At 41.6% G+C, this 21,431-nt stretch overlaps 1 protein-coding gene across 1 annotated transcript in view; it reads right to left on the bottom strand.

Moving 5' to 3' along the window:
- Window positions 1–16,556: 16,556 nt before the first annotated feature.
- Trim44 (tripartite motif containing 44) overlaps window positions 16,557–21,431 on the bottom strand; it is a 104,460-nt gene continuing 99,585 nt past the window's right edge. The window contains exon 5 of the mRNA XM_015477783.2: window positions 16,557–21,120. Within this exon, the coding sequence (XP_015333269.1) occupies window positions 21,093–21,120 (28 nt within the window). The 3' untranslated portion in view covers window positions 16,557–21,092. The remainder of the gene's footprint in view (window positions 21,121–21,431) is intronic.

The raw sequence follows: 21,431 nt of genomic DNA, 5'->3' as shown, positions 1-21,431 counted from the left end.
TAGATATCTAACTGGTATTGAAAACTTGGAAGTTAGAAGCCCTCGGCCCACATTCTTAAATGGCCATTGTTGTCTGAAACTGAATGGCAGTTGATCCCTTTAGATGGGAGATTTGCTGTCATTCTTGTCACAGTCCCCACTGCTCTCCATTGCACCCAATACTGAGGTTGAGAATCGGTTGCCATTTCTTATCCTGCCTGGACTGTTGGTTCTTTTTCACTCTGTCCACTCCACTTACTTATGGCCTGCTTGGCTATAGGAGTCACTTGCCCTGTGTCTCCAACAGACCCACTTCATTAATGGTGCAAGATGATATATTGGGGTGAGAGAAACAAGTATTGGGCCTTCTATTTATATATTTGACCTCCTTCCTTTTTAATGTTTACTTTCATGTTTTTCTAACATACTGAATATATTAATATGGTAGCTATGTCTATAATTCATAAATAAATTATGTATGCACATTGGAGATTGGAGGTATTTGCTCAAAATCATTTTTTTCTACACTCTGCGGAAGAGTTTGAAGATCATTGCTGCCAGTCCTCACCTTTATACTAGCTCTGAGATGTTGTGAAAATCCCTTGAACTTTCTGAGCCTTGATTTTTTTTTTTCATCTAGAAGATGGAAATATTGATACTGTTTACCTGGAAAAATTATTTCCAAATTCCAAACACCCAACAAACTACAAAATGTGAGCCACAAAAACAGAAAGCCAACCTAGGAGAGGTCAGTGACTACAGAATGTGGTCCCCTCACAGTCATGTGGCTCTGGAAGGGGGACTGGAAGGCTCCCTTAGGGCATGGAGTTGTAGAGGCTGTGGGCTGACCTGGCCCAATACCCTGAACAGCAGCAGGGATTGATGTTCAGGTTCATTGGTGCCACTGCTGTGCGCCTGGGGAAGACGATGGCCTTGCTCTCATTAAAGAGAAGCAGCGGCCCCATCTCTGTTCACCTTCTGCTCACCTCCAGCCTACACCTGGTCCCGTAGGAAGAACATTTCTGTTTCCTTAAACCCGACTGGCCGCCTTTGTCCTTGAGTTCACCCTAGCCTAGAAACAGTCAAGATTTAATGGAGATCAAACACAGGTGAGAGTGTCAGCCAAGTGTGGGGCCTACTGTGGTCAACAAGTCTCCCTCCACCCTAGTGGAAAAGACCCCGAGCCCAGGCTCCTGGTAACATCTTAAAGGCAGATCAGCTTGAGATGATCTGTGGGCCTTTTGTTATGTGTAGGAGATTAGTGTAGACCCCGAATTGGCTGAATCTCTGTGAGAGGGTGCTCTTTCATTCTGATGACCAAAGATTTTAAAATTACTCAAATTCCCCAAGACTCTGAGACTTAAGGTTAGTCAGGATCACAGCTCATTAAGGAATGGAGTGAGGATTACCAAATGTCCTGCTCTATCCAGGATTAAGGACTTTCCATGCTAAAACTGGGATAGTCAGGGCAAGCATCGTTGGCTGGGCATCCTAGATGGAGCTGGAATTCCTAAATCCTGAAATCTGTCTGCAGGACTCACATGCTAAATTCTCCTCCACAGTTCTCTGTGTTATTTCTCTCTCTGTCTTGGGGTGAGGCAGGACAGAGTAGAGAGGGTTGTCCCAGGCCTACTCTCTTTGCAAGACAAGATTCCAATAGGGAGAGAGCCAGAGCCTATGCAGATCCCAAGAGATTCTTTTTATAGAGCATCTTTTCATTTATGACTTTAGTCCAAACCATTGTGAGGTAGGTTTTACAGATGGGGAACCTGCTGACTGTCCCCAGATGAAAGGGGTAGTGTCTGCACTTGACCTCATGACTGCTTGCTTCCAAGTGCCTATACTTTTAATCACTGGGCAACACTCTCTCTCCAAATGGACTTTAAAAAAATGTGAAATATTTTAAATCCTTATTATTGTTATTGTTGTTGTTATAGCTCAAGGAGCTGCACAGGAGGGTGGTTAGGGTGAACGCTTCATTCAATCCTTCTTGGCCTTTTGAACATACTTGACTTTTCATTATTTGTTGATTGGGGGTAAGGCAGGGAGATGAGGCCAAACTTCAATGTCTCCTCTTTCCATCTTATTAACACCTGATCAGGAGAGAAGGTCAAAGCTGTCAAGTGTGATGGATTTGTGGATTTCAATTATCCACCAGAACCATCCACTCCCAACTCAGACTGTCTATAGAAAAATCGATCCCAGAAGAAAGACAAAGAGAAGAGAGGCTGCTTGAACCCCATCAGGCCTTTGTGTGTGGAGTGGGGTGGGGGGACGGAGCTGGCACATTCTGGGTTTAATTCAATGGTGTTACTGATGGTTTAAAAAAATTAGACTTGCAGCACTACCTATGAAAACACCAAAATTAAATCTTATTTAAAATACATGAGGGAGACCCACAGTCATTTAAATACTTAAAAGAGTGTAAGGCCCCACTGATCATAAAATACTACTTTTTTGGGGAGATCTATTCCAAAGAAGACTTTTTTTCCTTGGTCCTGAGAGTTTGCATAGTTTCAATCCTCTCATATCAGAGTAGCATCCATCCATCCATCCATTCATTTAGTCATTCCACACATATTTACTGAACATCTATCTCCCTTGGGCCAGGCACTGTGCTAGGTGCTGGGAGGATAGCAAGATGAGACCAACTAGAGTCCCTACTGGAGTCCACAGGCATTGAAGGAGATAAAACACATGGAAAAACTAATATACTACTGGCTATACATGAAGACAGGTAGAACATTCCAGGCAGAAAGATGGCCGAGCAAAGATCTAGAGTGAGTCAAACCAATATGCTTGGGAATGGCGAGGTGCCTCGTTTAGCTGACAGTGGGGAACAGAGGAACACAGAATGCAGCAGTGTGGAGGAAAGAAATATCCCCAATGAAACAGGTCCCAGGGAGACCTACTCGTCATTGACAAGCGTTAAATGTTGGTAAATTAAAACCCCCAAGAGCAACAGAAACATGGGAGTTGCCAAAGCTGGGGCACAAATGATGAGGCCAGAAGTTCAGGTAAGAACTGGGTTTGGGCTGCAGATCTAGAGCATTTCATGGACAGAACTTTCATGGAGTTCAACCTGGAGGTGGGCTCCAGAGGATGGAAAGAATGTCAGGGTTGGAGAGAAGAGCCGAGGACATCATGTTGGTCAGACTTCCACTGCCAAACATCTGAGAAAATCAAACTGTACAGTAACAAGGTTGATTCTGGCTCCTAGTTTTGGAGGTTTTTAGCCCATGATTGGCCCCACTGCTTCTGAGTCTGCGGCAAGGCCACACGTCATGGCAGGAACATGTGGCAGAGCAAAACTGCTCACTTCATGGCCAGGAGGCAAAAAAGAGAGCAAGAGGAGGGGATGGGGTCCCCCTGTCCTGTTTAAGGGCACAGCCTAATGACCTAAGGCCCTCCCTACCATAGGCTTCGCCTCTTAGAGGCTTCACCGCCTCCCAATAGTGCTATTCCGGGGATGAAGTCTTTAACAAGTGGGCCTTGGGGACATTTAAGATTCAAACTAGAGAAGGCATTTTGAGTAGAAAGACTTGGCTGAAGAAGACAAGGGAGCAGAGAAGCAGAAGGTATGTCTTGATGGGTGAACCACAAGTGTCTTCGTGTTTAGCCAGTAGTATATTAGTTTTTACACTTGACCAATGTAAAGTGGTCATAATGGTGAGACCAAGAATAGCCTGGATTTTGGAAACAGATCTGGGTTGGGTTGAATTCCAGTTTATTTATTTGGTTATCTATTCTGTACCTTCCTCAGCCTCAGTTTCCTCACCTGCAGGAGGTCCTTAGCAAGGCTTCCCCAGGGGAGTTTCTGTGAGGACTGCAGCCTTATGTCAGATGGCTTTGGGCACAAGTTGTATGGCCTTCTGCTTTTCAGCTGTAGGTAAGCTTCCTTCTCTGACCCTGAGGTCAGGTGGGGGTGCTGTTTGGGGAAGAAGGGAGGCTGGACTCTCTCATGGATTTTTTAGGAATGAGAAAACTTCACAGAAGCGCTTGCAGGTCTCAGGCTTACTTCTGAACCACTCATGACCAAAGGGGCAGGACTTCCCTCAGACCAGTCAGGTCAGCCCTGGGAACTGGAAAGCAGGGCCAGGTTATGGAGACCCTTAGGAAGGGGTTACCTGCACCCAGTGTTGCAAGAAGAGGGAGCAGATACCTGTTAGGCAGCCTGAAGTGCCAGTTTTAGGGGCAGTTTACAAAATGCTAGAACATAGTTCTCAGTCCAGGGGAATAACAAGAGGGTTTGGGCAAACAGCCATAGCCATCTCTGGTGTGCCAGTAGCCAGGCTCAAGGTACCTTTCCTTAGTTGTACTTGAAACTATTAAACTTAAATAAAAGGGAGGGAGGGGGAATGAGGTGATATTCTAAGATGACTGGACCAGCTCGGTGTGGTTGGTATCAAAATCATAACTTGTCTATAAAGTTATTCAAATATGTATGGACATATTTGAATCCTTATTGCATTTGACTTCTTTAAAAAACCTGTAACACAAATCCCTTATTCTCCAAGGTACAATAACATATTCTTTTTCATTTAGTCTTCATAACCACCTGGGATTCTTGTAGAGAAGTTCTACAGATCTTCCTAGGACATTTTCTGTGCCAGTCTTTGCACTCAGTGTCTGCAGTGATTGTGAACCTGGTAGGGGATTGGGCTACCTGGGTACAAATCTCAGTTTGACCTTTACAGTTTTGTAAACTTGGGCAAGCTAGCCTCTCTGCACTAATTTCCTCATCTAGAAAAGTAGTAATAGTTCTTTAAGCTTTTCAGATTGTGGAGATGATGAAAACAGTTGGGTTTTCTCTGATAACAGTAGTTTCTTGGAGTTGGAGACAATTTCTGTATTGGGGTAGATTGGATTCTCGCCAGTTCCTGCTACCTTACAGAGAGCAGGACTGTGTAAAGAGAAGGAATGTGTACTTAGTGAAAAGCATGCATCCATAATTCAAAAAAATGACAGGATTATTACTATCCATCTTAGCAACAAGATATAAATAGATGGTAATAAGTAAAATCAGGTTAATTGCTGAAAAAAAGTACAGTTCTGAACAGAGTTGCATTATGTAAACATTTGCACATGTAAAAGTCCTTTAATACATATGGACTTTATTTTTTAAAAATATTTTTAGTTGTGCATGGACACAATACCTTTACTTATTTATTTTTATGTGGTACTGAGGATGGAACTCAGTGCCTCATATGTGTGAGGCAAGTGCTTTATTACTGAGCCACAATCCCAGCCTACATATGGACTTTAATTGCTACATTGGCATGGAAAATTGCCAGCTCTCCATTTACCAGCTGTGTGATTTCAGGGAACTCTCTTCACTTGTCTGAGCCTCAATTCACTGGCCATAAAACAAGACTAACAATTTCTTTCTTGCAAGAAAAGACCAGATGAGGTCATGTGTGTAAAAGAACTTTAAAAACTGGAAAGCGCAATGCTTTTCTTAGGTATTTAAGAATTGTTGTAACAAATAATCATCCACAATAAAAATATATTCAGGGGTGATGTAAAGACTTGAGCTCACAGTTTGAAATACCAACCTTAAGACAGACATACTAAACTCAGCTTTTCTTTATAATGGGGCCTAAAAGTTAGAGACATTTATTTTTAAAAACTCTTTCTTTTGTATTATACCACCTTTGGTCCTATGGTCATGGTATCTTCTTTATAGAGACCAAACAGAACTTGATGACTTGTTCCAGACACAAATCTGGATAGTCCAAGCTCTTGGACTAAGGTAACTCTTTATTAATATACTTTCTGAGTAAACCTGAAAACTGGATTAAACCAAGTACTTCATTGTGGATAAGGAAAATCAATGCCCTGTGGGCTGGGCTGTTTATAGTCTTGCTACAAAAATGGATGCATTATTTATACCTATGAGTTCTGCTCTCTCAAGCCACAGCTATTAATATCTCACATCAAGTTCATTCACCATTCACATCATCGCCAAGAGCTGGTCATTTTGGGTTAAAAGCAACTAATGTCGGACCCCTGCTGGCCTACTCTGGTACTGCATGGGGAACACACTCTCCAGTTCTTATTAATGGGGAAATTGGCTGTAGGGGCAAGAGCTGAGATGCCAAGGTTCAGTCTTGCCATCCTTCATTTCTTGGTGCCAATAGTCATCAAAAAGTGTTCTGAAATAAGAACAAAGGTCAGTCTTGACTTACAAGAAAGAATGGTTCTTGAGGGCGAACTGCATCTCAGTCTCCCCTCAGGGTAGTTAGGCCTTACACCTGCCTGTACCACAGCTCACTCTACCTTGCTTAACAGCTTGTCGTTGTAGTACTATGCTTTCACACTCACTGTTTATTGCACACTCTAGCCTCTAGGGGGTGCAGAAGCTTTCTCCTCACTTTTTTCATTCTTCCTCTCAAATACAAGGAGGGACTTTCAGTGAAGGGTCAAGTGTAAATGGAGTGCTCAAGGATAGATGTAATAGGACCACTATCATAGGAGGAAGAGTTTGTAAGTATAAAGACTATCATTACTACAATTCTTTTCCTTCTTGTGGTTTTTTTTGAAACTATAATACAATGGGGCCAACAAAAGTAATGCAAAACAGGGTCCAGGGAAAAAGAAGCACAGAGCAGGTCAGGGATAGCAAGAAGAACCCCAAACAAAGAAGAACCTCGGGTGAACAGAGCAAAGCTCTTTTTTTGGAGACAGGAATCGTGATTAGTGCTTCTGGTTGGTGGAAATCAAAGGCAGAAGAAACGAGGTTAGACAGTGGCTAAGGGCCCTGTCTCTACTCCTAATGCACTGTTTCCGTCTGCAATAAACAGGTAAACAAACCCCAGGAAACAGATCAAAGCATTGCAATTGGGGAATCATGAAGGATGGGGAAAGTCGTGCCACTTCTCTGCTTGGACATGGCCTAGCAGATAACCTTTCCTCCTTTCTCCCACAGTAAAAAGCTCTAAGGAGGGTTACCAGTGGCCAAAAGTTAAGATCTTGACCATTTTCGTCCACCTTACCAGCCCCATGACTTAAAGGTTACAGTAACAATTTGGGGTTATACCAGGAAGCAGGGTATCTTTCAATCAAGCCATTCATACTCTTCTTCTTCAGGGCTTGTGCCTCTTCAGTTTGGCTTGAGTGACACAAATCCTCTCTTCCCAGTAAAACAAAATCATCTCATTAGCATCCTAGAGAATGTTCTGTGATTGCGGGAAGGAAAGCTGTGATTGCCAATCTAAACAAGGAGGCTACAGTGATTTCTAGAAGGCTCATAGGCTGGGCTGAGCAGGCAGTGGGAAGCCCACCCTTGACCTTCTGTAGAGTGTTCCTCTTCAGGGATGGACTCTGAAATACTTAGCTAGTCCCCTGTCAATGGGTATTTGGGTAATTACCACATTTTTATTGTTAAAAACAATGCTATATGAACATTTTTATGTGAAAAGCTTGTATATATGTCGTATTTCTTTTAGTTGGAGGTTTCTAGAAATGGGACTGGATGTCACCAAATTTCTCTTCAAAAAACCTATTTTGATACTTCATCAATCAAGTAATAATGCTGATGTTGATAATAATTGTTATAGTTCTTGAGGACTTACTATGTGCCAGGCACAGTGTTGAGCATTTTTCATTATCTTATTTGATCCCCATCAACCCAATTTGTTCAGTTCTATTATTGTTCCCATTTTTGAGACAAGAAACTGGAGACATGGGGCACACAAGTAACTTATTTAAAGTGACTTCATAAATGCCAGATCCAGGCTTTCCAATTCAGAATCTATGCTCCCGTTATTTCACTCAAAGAGAACACACCTCCATTTCAAGAGAGAGCGGTCCCTGGGCCTGATGAAGGTGGCCTCTTCACTTGGATGAGAAAGCCAACGGAAAGCTTATTGTTGGAAAAGTCACCATCTTAAGTCTTTAGTTTTAAAAAGTTTGAGTTCTCGGTTGATATAAAGATCTAAGTTCAAGGTCATGAAAGGATTTCACTCCAGCTGTGCCTATGCAAGCTCTTTTTGAGTGCATAATTCAACCCACCCAGTAGTTCTTTTTAAGCTCTCCTGAACAGCTGGTTGCAGTGATATTTTTTTCCAATTAATTTAACTGGTTGTCTTGGTGTTCGGTCATGTCAGGGGAAGAGTAACATGAAATGGGATGGTGGGTTGATCCAACTCAAGGCTATACTTGGTGTTGCACATTTCTTAAAAATGGTCACCTGATAGGTGACAATTGGGGACCACTCAGGCAATTCCTTTGTAAGGCACTCTTATTGTCTGTGAATGACTTTGGATGATGCTCCTATGTCCCTGGAAGAGAGGGGTAGGAGGAGTCTGAGTGAAGGGTGAGAGGGAGGAGGCAGAGGAAAGACAGCTGTCCCAGCAAGTGGGGATATTTATTCCTTACCATTGCTAAAGCCTCCGGCTACATTCCAGTGGGTCTAACAATCCCCTAACAAAATACCACCCTGTGTCTCTTCTTACTTAGGAGTGTGAACTCTGTATGAGACAGCCCATGACCCCATGGGGTGTGCTGTGATCTGGGTGTCACACACACTTTCTATACCTTCTTACGAGCATCTCCCAACTGCATGCTGCTCACTAAATCCACTAAATCACCAGCCTGACACACATGTCCCCCACGCAGGACACACACACATGACCAGTCTGACAGGCCGCTGGAACAGTGGTGCAGAAACTTCACTGAAATTGCAATAAAGTTGTGAAAACCAAAAACCAAACTTCCGAGATCTCTCTTCAGGGAAATGATTGTGTGGGGTGGAAGAAATACTTGGAAGAGGGTGGGGTGAGGCCCTGAAAAGGGTAAGCTGGAACAACAACAGATGGTCACTAAATATCTTCTAAAAAGGGGATAAGGGCTTTTGTTTCTGAGGTTGGAAAGCAGGTGGGGACACTGTTTCAAAGCCTTCCCCCACACTTGCCTCCAAGCTTTCCTTTAAATAAATGTTGACCTAATGATATTTAAAGACAGTTTCAGGACAGGGATGTATCTCAGTGGTAGAGTACTTGCTTAGTATGCATGAAGCCTGGGTTCCACCCTCAGTCATTGGAGGTGCACCAAGTCATCACCTTTCTGAAGGGGCCTAACTCCCCATGGTGTTGCACATATACCTTTCTCACTAGCACCTCCCACCTGCATGCTGCTGCCTGCCACACTCATGTTCCCAAGGGCACCTGAAGTTTCTTTGGTGACCTCAGGGCTAACATCCAAGGGAATGAGCATGGTTCATGGTCAGCTCTGTTAGAGGACGGACGAAACTCCCATCTTCATGACGTTACACTTGAGGTTCCCAGTCCAGAAAACTCCTGTCAAACTCAACAAAACTTACTGAGCACCTTCATCCTGGTGTTTCCTAAAATTGCCTCGGGACCACCAGAAACCAGAACATTGTTACATCCAGAAACTCAGAAAAATTGTTACATTGAAGCTCCACATCACATATGCACATATAAAAAGCTCTGGGAAGTTCCACAGGGAGGAAGTGAGTTTAACTTTATTAGCTTACTGTTTGACTTCCCAACTTACTTGACTACTGTACATTTTTCCTGGCTTCTGCACATTAGGGGGAATGGTTGCTCTCCATATAATCTGTATATGAGCCCAGTTCTCCTGCATCAAGTATACACATGCACACCTATGCACATATTCACACCTGTACACTACCCAACAACACACATATACACATATGTATGTGCCCATACATGGGCAGCAAAAAGAGAGGAAGCACCTTCACATTCCTGCTGTCACTTCTTACTTTGTCAAGATCTTACAGTATTAGAGCTGCAAGGGAACTGAGAAGCCTCCAACCTGTGTGTGGAGTATGGAGAGAAATAATGGCCTGCAGAAGCCTCCAAAGCCTGTGAGTGGCATAGCAGGGATGGTGCTCTCTTCTGGGACAAGCAGGTGACTTTTGTTAGTGCCACCTGCTTTGGATGCTCATGCTGGGGTAGATGTCGCCAAAGGCATCTTCCAGTTTTCTGCACCAAGATATAGTATCTGGAGTAATTCTGGATCTGAAAGCTAATCAGTAAGTCCACAAACATTTTTGAATAGCTACTCCATGTCAGGTGATTTTGTTGGCATTGGTAATACAACAGCAAACAATACAACCTTTAAAGAGTTACAGACATTAGCCTTATGAACAAATAAACTCACACCATAATTTGAGGTGATAATGGCTGATATGAAAATGTGTAACAGGGTCATGTAGTAGACAGGATCATGCAATAGCCTGGAGGAGGATCTAAAGACTCAGTAAGGGCAAGTTCCATCTACCACATCTCCAGGAGTTTTCCATTTTTTGATGGTCAAGTGTCAGCTTAATGAATAGGAATCACAATCTACCATTTTTAAGTGTTTCCTATAATGTCAGGCACTGTACTGAGTCTTGCAGATCATCTGGTCATCTAATTCCTCAGTTAGTAAAGAGCAGAGCCATACTAGAACCAAGTCTGTCTGCTCCTAATACTCAGTATGGAGAGAATGCTCATACCATTTTCTGAAGACAAAGGGTGCACATTGCTCCTTTTCCTAGAGATGCAACAGTAGGGTTAAGTGGTTCATAATGTTAACAGTTTCCTCCCTACAACTTGGGTCTAAATTTTATTTTTTGCTTCATTCCATTGCTCTTAAGTCTACCCTCAAGAGACCCTCTTCTTCCCACTAACACACGCAAAATCAATTACATCGTATTATCTGATGCCAGTTGTGTTTATACCATAGAAGGGAGAAAGTATGTTTTTATGAGTGGAGATTTTGTTTTTCCATTCTGTTCCTTCCCTGGGGGAGTCTGAATATTTTTCTGAGGTTAGACATTGTGTGTGGCTTTGGAACTGAGTTGACGAGAGGACGGATACACACCACACCTTATTTATTTTCTCTTCTGTGGAAGGGTCTCAGCTGTTTTTTCCCTCCCAAATTAAATTCTCTTACTCTTGAAGAATGACCCAAGCTGAGAAATTTCCCAAACATCTGAAATCTGAGAATCTGTGCCTGGAATCCATGAAGCTCATGGTTTCCAGATGGAGAAACCGGAAGAGTAGGCAGAGGAAGGAGGTGGAGGATGAAAGGCAGGGGAAGCCTGAACTCTGGATCACTTCTGACTGCTTTGTGAACTAGGCCAGGTCTTTTATTCGCTCTGACCATGCGCCAGGCCTGAGGACAGGCGGCAGTTATGTGTGTCCTCATGAGACCGTTCCAGTTATTAGTAGGAAGTAAGTCATTGTGAAATTGTCTTTTCTGAGGGCAGTGACGGACCTCAATAGCACAACATAAAAGAATATCTATATCTTGGCTATTAAGAGGGGCATAAACACTCCAGATGGATTTTCTCACCATCCCAGAAATGGCAAAAGACCTAATTCTTCCTCCACATTTTTGTCTTCATGCCAGACAAAGGGTAGAGGCATCCTTATTTGGAGCAAATAGGCAAGCATAGTTTGGCCACAAATAGGTTAGGTATGATCTCAAGAAGAATGTCTTTGTTTGACAAGACAGATCAGGATCTTCTAGGGGATGTGTGAGTTTGGGGAAAATAGGTCAGAATACACCTGTTGGCAAATGGGAAATGGTGTGCTAAGAAAATACCCATTTTTAATTGAGACATAACAGTATATATTCATGGGGTGATAATTTGATACTTGGTTTATATACACAATGAAATATTTAAAAAAAATTTTTTTTAGTTGTCAGTGGACCTTTATTTTATTTATATGTAGTGCTGAGAATCGAACCCAGTACCTCACACATGCTAGGCAAACGTTCTACCCCTGAGCTATATCCCCAGCTCCACAATGGAATATTATTGTCATAATACAGATAAAATTCTGTCATTTTGTACAACACGAATGGAACTAGACAGCATTATATTGTATTAAATATATCAGACACAGAAAGTCAAATACTGCATGATCTCATTCATAGGTGGAAACCAAAAATGTTGATCTCATAGAAGTAGAAAGGAGAATTGGTGGTCACTAGGCTAAGAAGGGCAGCAGAGAGAAGGGATAAAGAAGCTTGGATAATGGATATCAAAATACAGTTTTATTATATATATATATATATATATATATATATATATATATATATTTCTATAAGACTAAGTTCTTGTCTTCTGTAGCAAAACAAGGTGACTACAGTTCACAACAATTGATTATATAGTCTGCAAACAGAAAAATACCCATTTCTATTGTTATTATTGGTTATCATTTTCCCTACCCAAAGCATCCCTGATGCTCCCACCACCACCACCAAGTCTAGGAGCAATCTTTTCTGCCTTTGTAGTTTTGCCCACTTGAAATAGGCTGAATTTGATACTAGGATTCAGCCATCCAGCTGGATCTAAAAGTTCTCAAAATGCGTGGGGAGAAATCAAATACAGAAAAATTACTTCCAATTAACACCTCTAATCTCCAGATGTCTTAATAAAAATGGTGCACAGCAAATGGCCACCCTCAAGCCAGATACTTGGATTCAAGTGTTTTCAAGAGCCAAGCAAAGCAGTCAATGCTTTAATCTGATATCCTGGCCTGGAACACATAAATGTTTAACTATACTATGGCTTGGGGAAGAAAGCAAGCAGGGGTGAACATATCCTCTATTGGCGGGTCTTCAACAGACCACTCATGTCACCGTGAAGTGTGAAGAGACACTGCCTGCCTCCCAAGTCTGAGCACTGCCTGGAATTTATGAACTTCTTTGGAGTGTGATACGAATCTGGGGCCTTAAGCCAGGCATTATCATCAGGAAAACATAGGTAATTTTCTTTCTCCCTCCCCCCTCCTTTTCCTATTACTGACTGTACAGTTCTGAAGTAAATTATGATTTAATCCCCTCTGCTATTAAGACTGTTACAAAATGTTAGTTGCAATGAAGTCATAAGTAAAAGAAAGATGGATAGTCAGATAATGTTATAGCAAATGACAAAACTCATTACTACCAGCAAAAGGAAGACCGGCATGGAAAAATACTTGCCTGTATACCAAATGGAATGCAGCTGACTAAAGACTATTTCTATATATAATCAACTTGGCATGTGCTTTTGCAATCATTCAGAGTTGAAGTGCATCATGGGAGAAATGATAGTTTCTGTCACGTGCTTCTGGATTTTTATCTTAGGGTCATCAAATCAGGGCCAGGTTACCACAAAGTACTCAATGATCCATGGGAAATGAATCATGTCTTCATTCCAGGGCTTAATATGTACATTACATCACTATTATAAGCAAGCAACTCTTTGGTTAATGGCTCCAACACAGATTAGGGTCAAAAGTGGCCTTAGACACCAAATTCCCTAGTGAGAGGTTGCCATACAACTCCGTATTTGCTTTGCTTCTGAATTCCTTCTTCTCCTAGCAGCAACTAACCATCAGCTTTCCATGCTAGTATTGTGTCAACATAAGTTTTATTCTTCTTGCAAGCAAAGAGCTGGGAAAATAAAAGTGAGAATCTGTTATTACAGGTTCAACTGTGTTACACCCAACTTGTGGGGAGGGTATAGTTTCTTTTTATTATACTGCAATTTTGTTGTAATGACTCTTGCCTAAAATAAATGGGCAATTGACAGGACTTAAAGATAACAGGGCTGCTTAAGTGATTTTTACAGTAGCAGTATTTGTTGTAACAGAATTTGACATGTATTCTGGTTATTAGTTTTATTCATCACAATGAAAACTTGGCACTTCCATTGTTCATGCCATTATATGCAAAGCACTGTAGCATGAAAGTCACTTACAGATATGTGAAAACACACACACACACAAAAAAAACAAACAAACAAACAAAAAACCCTTAAATAAAAGAGACTTGTGGAACAATGCAACCTCAGGTAAAGGGACACATATTTTGTTTAGCTGAATGTTCTAGATTGTTAAGGGCTTATTCCTTTCAATCCCTAACAAGTCTTATCATTTATGATATATTTCTAAAATATTCACCCTACAAATTATTGCCTTCTTCCAGGCAGAATTTAGTTTTCTTGGGTGTGATGCTTATGGTCATCATGTTGAATATAATCATATTGTCCTGATACAGTGAGACTCTCTGGGATTGAGCTGTGTATGGAGCTGCTTAAGTCTTCTCCACACAAACAGGATTTCTGAAGCCCTTTAGTCGCTTCTTCTTTCTTGACCCAAGTTTTTCTGGAAGTCTGTTTCTCTCCCTTAATCTGCTATAGGCTTAGAAACTTTCCAAACATTTTGAATTGTGTATGAAGTAAGAATAAGTTCTGAGCAGGTGCCTGATGTACAGAGGTATGGCCTTTCTCTTATGTGTTTGCTTTACACCATTTACTTCAACTGGTCAGGAGCCTTGTTTGCTTACTTCCTACTTTTGGCTCATTTTGAGTGTTGAACTTCTGCTGATTTTCCCAACTCTGTGTCAAGTTCTCATCGTCAAACCACCTGTTTGCATTTTAGGCTCGGGAAGTATGGATTGGTAGAGTTGTCAAGATGGCTGAGCCCTAGGTAAATGGGTTGCTACTGAATCCTAAAATGGCATGAAGACTGTCATTTTCATAAGGCAAATTGAATGCTGTGGCCCTGATGGCCAAACTCAGTAGGTGAACTTCTAAATAGATAGCTTTTTTTTCCACCTATCTTTTTCCAAGAATATGAAGCTGGCCTTATGTCAAGCTGTTGGAGACACCTTCAAGATGTTTAATTAAATTACAGACTCAGTGTCAGAGTTGGCTGACTTTTAAGATTCTAGCACCATAGCAAAAAAAGGCACAGTGTTGCCTCTCTTGGTAATTTCATTTATGGCCTTAGAAGAAAATTCAAGTCTAATAGTTCTCTCCTTCCAAAAGGAGTTCCAGGATAAAGGAGGATTTCACTGCTATCCTTAGTCCTCCTTCCTTCACTGTACTCTCACTGAGCAAGGCCTAGCAAAGGGCCAATTCATTTGCCCCCAGGCCATAATGCAGGGGTAGTACTGGGAACGGGTAAGACATATTTCTCAATACAAGATAGAACAAGTACAGTAAGGAATGAAGAGATTAAGGGCTAAACTTGGGTTGAAATCCTGGCTCCCCACTCATTAGGGTATAACCTGAGCAATAAAATGAGAGATGGTATTAGTGCTGTGAGACGTAATGTGAAAAGCAACTTGGAGAGCGCCTGGCTCAGACAAGGAGCTCACTAAATGGTAGCTATTATTATTAACAAAAATGTTTTAAAGCTGGAGACTGCAGTATTTAACAAAGTACAGATGCTCAGCGCAGCCAGTTAATGACTTTGAGAAATTTTTGTTGTTCCTGTTTCCTTTGCTGTAATATCTTTTCCATTATAGACCAGAAGCCTGACTTTCTGTTGGGTGCATTTCACTCTGGTACCTTGGTAAAGACCAGGAGATATTCCAGCCACACTGCAATTTTACCCTTTTATGTGTGCAAAGGAAACAAGGTTCTGTGAAGTTGCACCAAGAAAACATCAATTAAAAAGATATTTTAAAGAGTTGTAGGTTTCTGAGGGAAAGATAATAAAATGAGAAGGGCTGGGGCAACAGGATATGATGTTGAAGTTCTGGCACCAGGAAGTAGGGAAGAAAACCTCCAGATACATTGTGGTTAATAAACTGAAGACTCTCAAGTGCTACAGTGCTTGGTAAGGCCATCCCACCAGGCACAAGTAGTATCCTCAGCAATTGGGGAGGAAGTAGGGCCTAATGATTGCTATAGGAGACAGAGTCTATAGTCCTGAGCTTCAGTAGCCTGGCTTATTAGGTGACCTAGAGTGGCTTATCTTCCTACCTTGGACAATTTCCCCAAAGTTCTCATAGTGTACAATTAAAAGGGTCAGTGAAGATAAAATGACAGAAGGAAATTCAGAGCAGGTTTGGCAAACTAAACCCCAACCCCCACCCCCAACACATCTGCTAGTGAGTTTTAGGATTTTTAAACACTCCATTTTAATGTCTTTAGGCAGAGCTTATTTTTATTTTTTAATTCACATGGTTCTACTATTTCCGTCCTTCACATGTGGCCCCTGAAAGTCTCTGAGTATATGACTTATGGTTTTAATGCAATTTCTGCTCTATTAGGAGATTAAAATTATTTAAAACTTAATTCCATCTCTTCATCAATTATATGCAAATATGTACTTCTCAAGTTCCACAAAGATGATTTTGCTGGCTTAGCTTTAATACATATATATATATATATATATATATATATATATACACACACACACACACACACACACACACACACACACATTTACAAAATGGGGTAAAAATTAAAATTGGACTTTCGTCCTAATTAATACAAATTATAAAGCTTCAAATGTTATTTAAAACATCATTCAGGACCAAGTATTCTTTGTTATAATATACTTTGCTTGTAAAATTAACCTAGACATTGGTCATTTTACTCAGAGGAGAAAACATGTCTCTAAATAACCATCTTTAGTCTGCCCTTTTGCCACTTCCCAGGGATCTCCTAAGACACTCTGGGGAAAGTCAGGAGTAAATTAGCCTCCCACATCTAATAACCCAAACACCATCTTCTCTAGCAGTACCAGTTAGATATGTAAATCGCCATGAATATTTACACCTAGCAGGGTCCTTTGTGCACAACTCCAAGAGACAAATGGTATTTCCAGTAATAGTTTATTGATTTCCAAATGCACAGGGGCGCCGAGTCTGAACATCCTGGGATAGCAGTAAATCTCTCTTACAAAATAATTTACAGTATGAAAATGATATACTGAAACATTAACTCAAATGTGTAATTCCCTTGAAAGACTGAGTGTTCCCTTATTTAGTGGAAGAGTGGAAGGGGAAGAGGAGATGTGACTGCACAGGAAAACAGGCAGAGTACAACAACGGGTTTGTTGGTTCTACTCACTCATGCAGTGTGGCCTGTCACTGTAAAAAAAGACTAGTCAGGTTTTACTCCCATCAAGTATAAATGTGCTGTCCCCTCATGGTCGTATCAAACCCAGCATGGGTTCTGTGGCCTTTTTTGTACCAGTGTACCTCCAGTGTCTTCATTTATTTTTATTTCCTGCTCTGTCCCTTCCTTGTTTTGGTGTGCTCAGTATTCCACACGAACCTGTCTTACCTGGCAGGTCCCCAATATTCCACATTGTACTACTGTCCCTCCCAGGAACTGCCTGGGTCTTATGGCTCTAGGAATGGGTTAGTTGGAGGTGGGGGTGGGGGTGCAGGTTAAAGAAACACTGCTAGGCAAAGAAAATATGAGACCTGGAGTCTCCTGTGTGAGATTTCTTTTTCTCTTAGGACTGGGGTGGACTTGATCCATAATGAGATTTTCAACTAAAAAGCATGTGTTGAACAGCCATTATATGAGGGCAGACTTGCAGGAGCAGGAGGAGGATATTTTCTACGTCGGGGGAAAGGACTTCCTAGGCTCTGCCACTACAACAAGGTTGTGAATTCTGCAATTGAGCCCGCAGGCCCCAGTAGAGTGACCAAAATGGCTTGGGTCACCAAATGGTCAGGCACACAAACACAATTATGGAGGAGAGCTGGAGTGAAATTTCCTTCAGGACTGTCACCTTGGCTCAGTGCTTTAGGAGCTGACAACCTCCACCAGGGAGTTACTCTTCTTGGAAATGAACGTGTAAACTCCAATCATCTGGTGGGACTTGTAATCAGGCGGGAATAAGGTAGCGTGCAAAACAGTGAAGGGCTCCTTAGAGCTTCCCTTCATTCTTAAATTGTGTGTGCGTGTACATATATACACATAACATTTATCATTTAGATATCCACCCCCCCGCCCCAGGTATCAATAAGACAGTCTAGATTTACTGTGACTTTGAATTGGTTCACCTAATAAAGCACAGGAAGAGAGATTACCTTTACTAAAATACAAAGATTTCCTTTTCTGCAGGAATAAAGTAGTAGATGCTTTTAAATAAAGTTAGAGGAGAGAGCAGAACACCCATCACTTTTTCTATTTTGAAAAACACCTTCTTTATGGGAAATGGCACTAAAAAGGAAAGGCTCCCTCAGGAGCAAGGGGCAGGCCCAAGTTAGCAATATGTACTTAAAGCGTCTGCTAAAGCAGAGGAATAAAGCAACTTTAATGTCATTTCTGAGCCCAAACTATAGCCATGAAGTGTCTTTTTGAGAAAAATTCAAATTAATGGTCAGAGTACAGCAAGAGAACCAGAAATCTTGACTCCCTCTGTATTTGTAGGTGTCCCGTGGGATGGGACAAAGGAATTTCTGGAGAGGCTGGAGAGCTGGATTCAAAACTGGCTCCAATATTTTCTAGCTGTGCAACATGAGACAATGACTTCCTCTGTTTTATCATCTAAGAATGAAGGTGTAGTAAGTACAAGGCCTGGCTCATAGTAAATCCCTAATATAGGCTACTCTCCGGAATTCCTGGGCAATAACCTGAGAGTTCAAGCACTTCTTAGGATTGTCCTGGATTTAATGATACCAAATCAAAGGACAAATCCCTCTCTGCATCCAGAAACCCAACATTTGGAAGGCAGCCAGGAACTGCTGTGAGTACCTGATTCATTCTGGAGACATCCGTTATCTGCATCCCTTGATGACTTCTCCCCAAAGATTTCTGCCTGCAACCAGTTAGGACACAATTCTGAGCACTCTCATTTCTACTGACCTGGTGGGAGGGAAGTCTCAGAATGCTGGGGCTTAAGGCCAAGCAGCATGCTCCAGCTCTGGGGGGAAGCTGGTACCACTGCAGGAAGCATCCTAGTTTGTACATTGATAAACGCTGCCAGCAGGAACTTAGGAGCCTGGGCAGAAGCTGCTGCGCTGTTTAATGCTTCCCTGGTTAAAGTTTTATCAGGTGCTGAAGACAGCAGGAGCCCATAAAGCAAATCTGAGACCCTTTCTAAGTAAAAGCAAAAGTGCTTTCCTTGAGGATTACAGACATGATAATTTATTGAGACAAGTTGGCACATATTCCTACAATTCTGTTGGTATCTACTGCATAAATGTTTGGATTTTCCAATACTGACTTAAAGTAATAACATATGATCAGGTATGGAGAGCCAATGATCTTTCCATTGCTAATACAAGGCTACCATTTGAAGATCAAACAATGATTATTGGGGAAAGACAATACAAGTTTCCAAATCCTAGTCTTTTAAATCTTCTGATATTTTAAACTCTTTCAAGAGTGGCCATTGGTCCATCTTTTAGGATGGTTTTGTGGATATGGTTGGAGGTTGTTAACTAGCAATATACTGAATTCTCCAGTCTTTACAGACAGATAAATGAAGCACCAAAATTATCTTAGCTACTTGTTGGACACCAGTTTGAGGTTTTTTTTTTTGGGGTGAAAAACAGCTCAAACTCCTCCCAGTCCCAGTCTCCTTGCATATGCAGTGAGCTAGGATAACCCTAACTAGCAGCATATATGCTTGGTAGCTTCCTGGTCTCAAAGGAATTAAGTCATTTCATCACATGCACAGTGTTGAACAATGACATAAATACAAATGATATAAACAGGACTCCTACTATAAGCAAGTTGTGTTTCTGCCTCAAAACTATCCTGCACACACACTCAGCAGCTGGCCCCAAAGCTATCACACAGGTCACAGGCAGGCAAGCAGACAGGCAGGAAAAAAGGGCTTTCCCTAAAGGCAGGCTCCTTGGCTCTGCCTCAGGGGTATTAGAAGTTTAGGACCTTGGGCAGGAACAATCCCAAGGGGCTTGGATATAGTTCCAATTGTGTTCCTCAGAAGTGAGCATGGAAACACCACTAAAGGCAGAGGGAGGGAACACATAGCCCATTTGCAAACAAGAATTATCTTCCAAGTCTCCCATTTTATCTTAACAGTTTATGTGTATGAACATTCTATTCCATAATATAACTGTCTTTGTTTTATATAAAAATAAGGTTATCCCCTGACTTCAAACCATTTGTTAAGGAAAACTGACATCTCGGGAAGAAAGCGTGCTTTTGAGCTTACAATTTTATATTTCACTAGCACATCACTGCTTCCCAGGGGGTATAATGCTATAAGAAATTGTGATTTGGAAATGGAGAAAGGCCAGGAAATCTAAGCTCCAGGGTATCTCTGCTCATGTTACTGAAGAGGAGAGAGCCAGGGTGCAAGAGATGACCTGAAGGTCTGTGGGTAGGGAGTGCCACGGGAAGGATTCCAATTAATGTAAAATAAAGGGATATTTGCTGGGAGATGGAACTGAATTCAGCAAGCTATAGAGTAGCAAGAATTCTCCCCATACTGCAATTAAGCCATATTAAACTAACCTGGCAGAGGGAATGGCAAAAATCTACACTGAAAGTTCCCATTTGGCAATACACATTTCCAGCCTTTCGTGTTATGATAAGCCCATAAAACCTGCAGAACTCATCTAAACAATCCAGGTTTTATCAGAGTCTTTAGTGACTATTTTGGAAACTCAGGCAAGTTAAATTCAGAAATATTGATTTCAAATTTTAATCAGATTTCTTTGGTCCTCTTTTCTGTGTCCCACCCCCAGGTCATTTCCTTTCCACCTCTTCAATCATCTTTTTCATTTCCATAGCACTGAATTATGAATCTGAAGTCCTGGATAACCTCATATGCTAAAAATATCTGTGTCTTTCTAGCTTTTAACTCTTTCTCCAACCTCATTTTCAGGCCATCCATCCTAATTCACGGCACCACATTTCACAAAGGTAGAACTGGACTATTTAGAGACTGTGGACATGAGTCAATAAGGCCCCACTTTGTCCTCATGTGTTTCATGCTTCAGTATGAACAAAGTAGGTTTTTTGTTTGCAGGTAGGCAAAAAGCTCTGACTTCCTTTCATGATTAGTCCAGGTCCTTCCTAATGAAGTATACTGTTGACTTACACAATATTATAGGGGCTAGCTTTCCTGAGTCAGTTCAAAGCAGCCATTAAGGAGTTCCCTGAAAGACCCTTTTCAATTGCTCCTGGTTGATCAAAAGGGCTCTTTCCTTGACCTACTGCAACAAGAGAATGAGAAGTACATGGTAAGCATAAAACTGGTCATTCCTTGGAGAGATATGTGCCTGCTATGGATCTGGGGACATATCCAGTGGAAGTACATTTGTTGCTGGGCAGCCTTCACAGAAATCAGAAGCCATTACACACACGCTGTCACACACATACAAGGGAAGGGGTGGTTTTCCACTCTGATGGCAAGCCTTCATGTGTCCTCTTCTTCACTGGCACCACTACAAAGGAAAAGGAGAAGCAGGTGAGTTAAGCCATCACAGGAAGGGAGTAACACAGTCTATTGGTTGATGGCACCAGCTTTGTTGTCAGACATACCTGGATTCGAGTTCTAACTACCATGACTGAGCAGTGTGACCATATATGGGCAAGTGACTTGATTTCTTTGAATTCTGATTTCTGTATCTGACTACTGGGAGAATGATGATAACAAAACTTACTTTTTGGGTGACTAGAGAATTGAGAGAATACATATAAAATGCAAAAATGCACAGTGCCTATATACAGTTCATGAATAGCTATAAAAAGGAGA

Source organism: Marmota marmota, unplaced genomic scaffold, assembly GCF_001458135.2.
Source record: "Marmota marmota marmota unplaced genomic scaffold, marMar, whole genome shotgun sequence".
Classification (NCBI taxonomy): domain Eukaryota; kingdom Metazoa; phylum Chordata; class Mammalia; order Rodentia; family Sciuridae; genus Marmota; species Marmota marmota.
The sequence above is the reverse complement of the archived record's forward strand: the minus strand, read 5'-3'. Positions and strand labels throughout refer to the sequence as shown.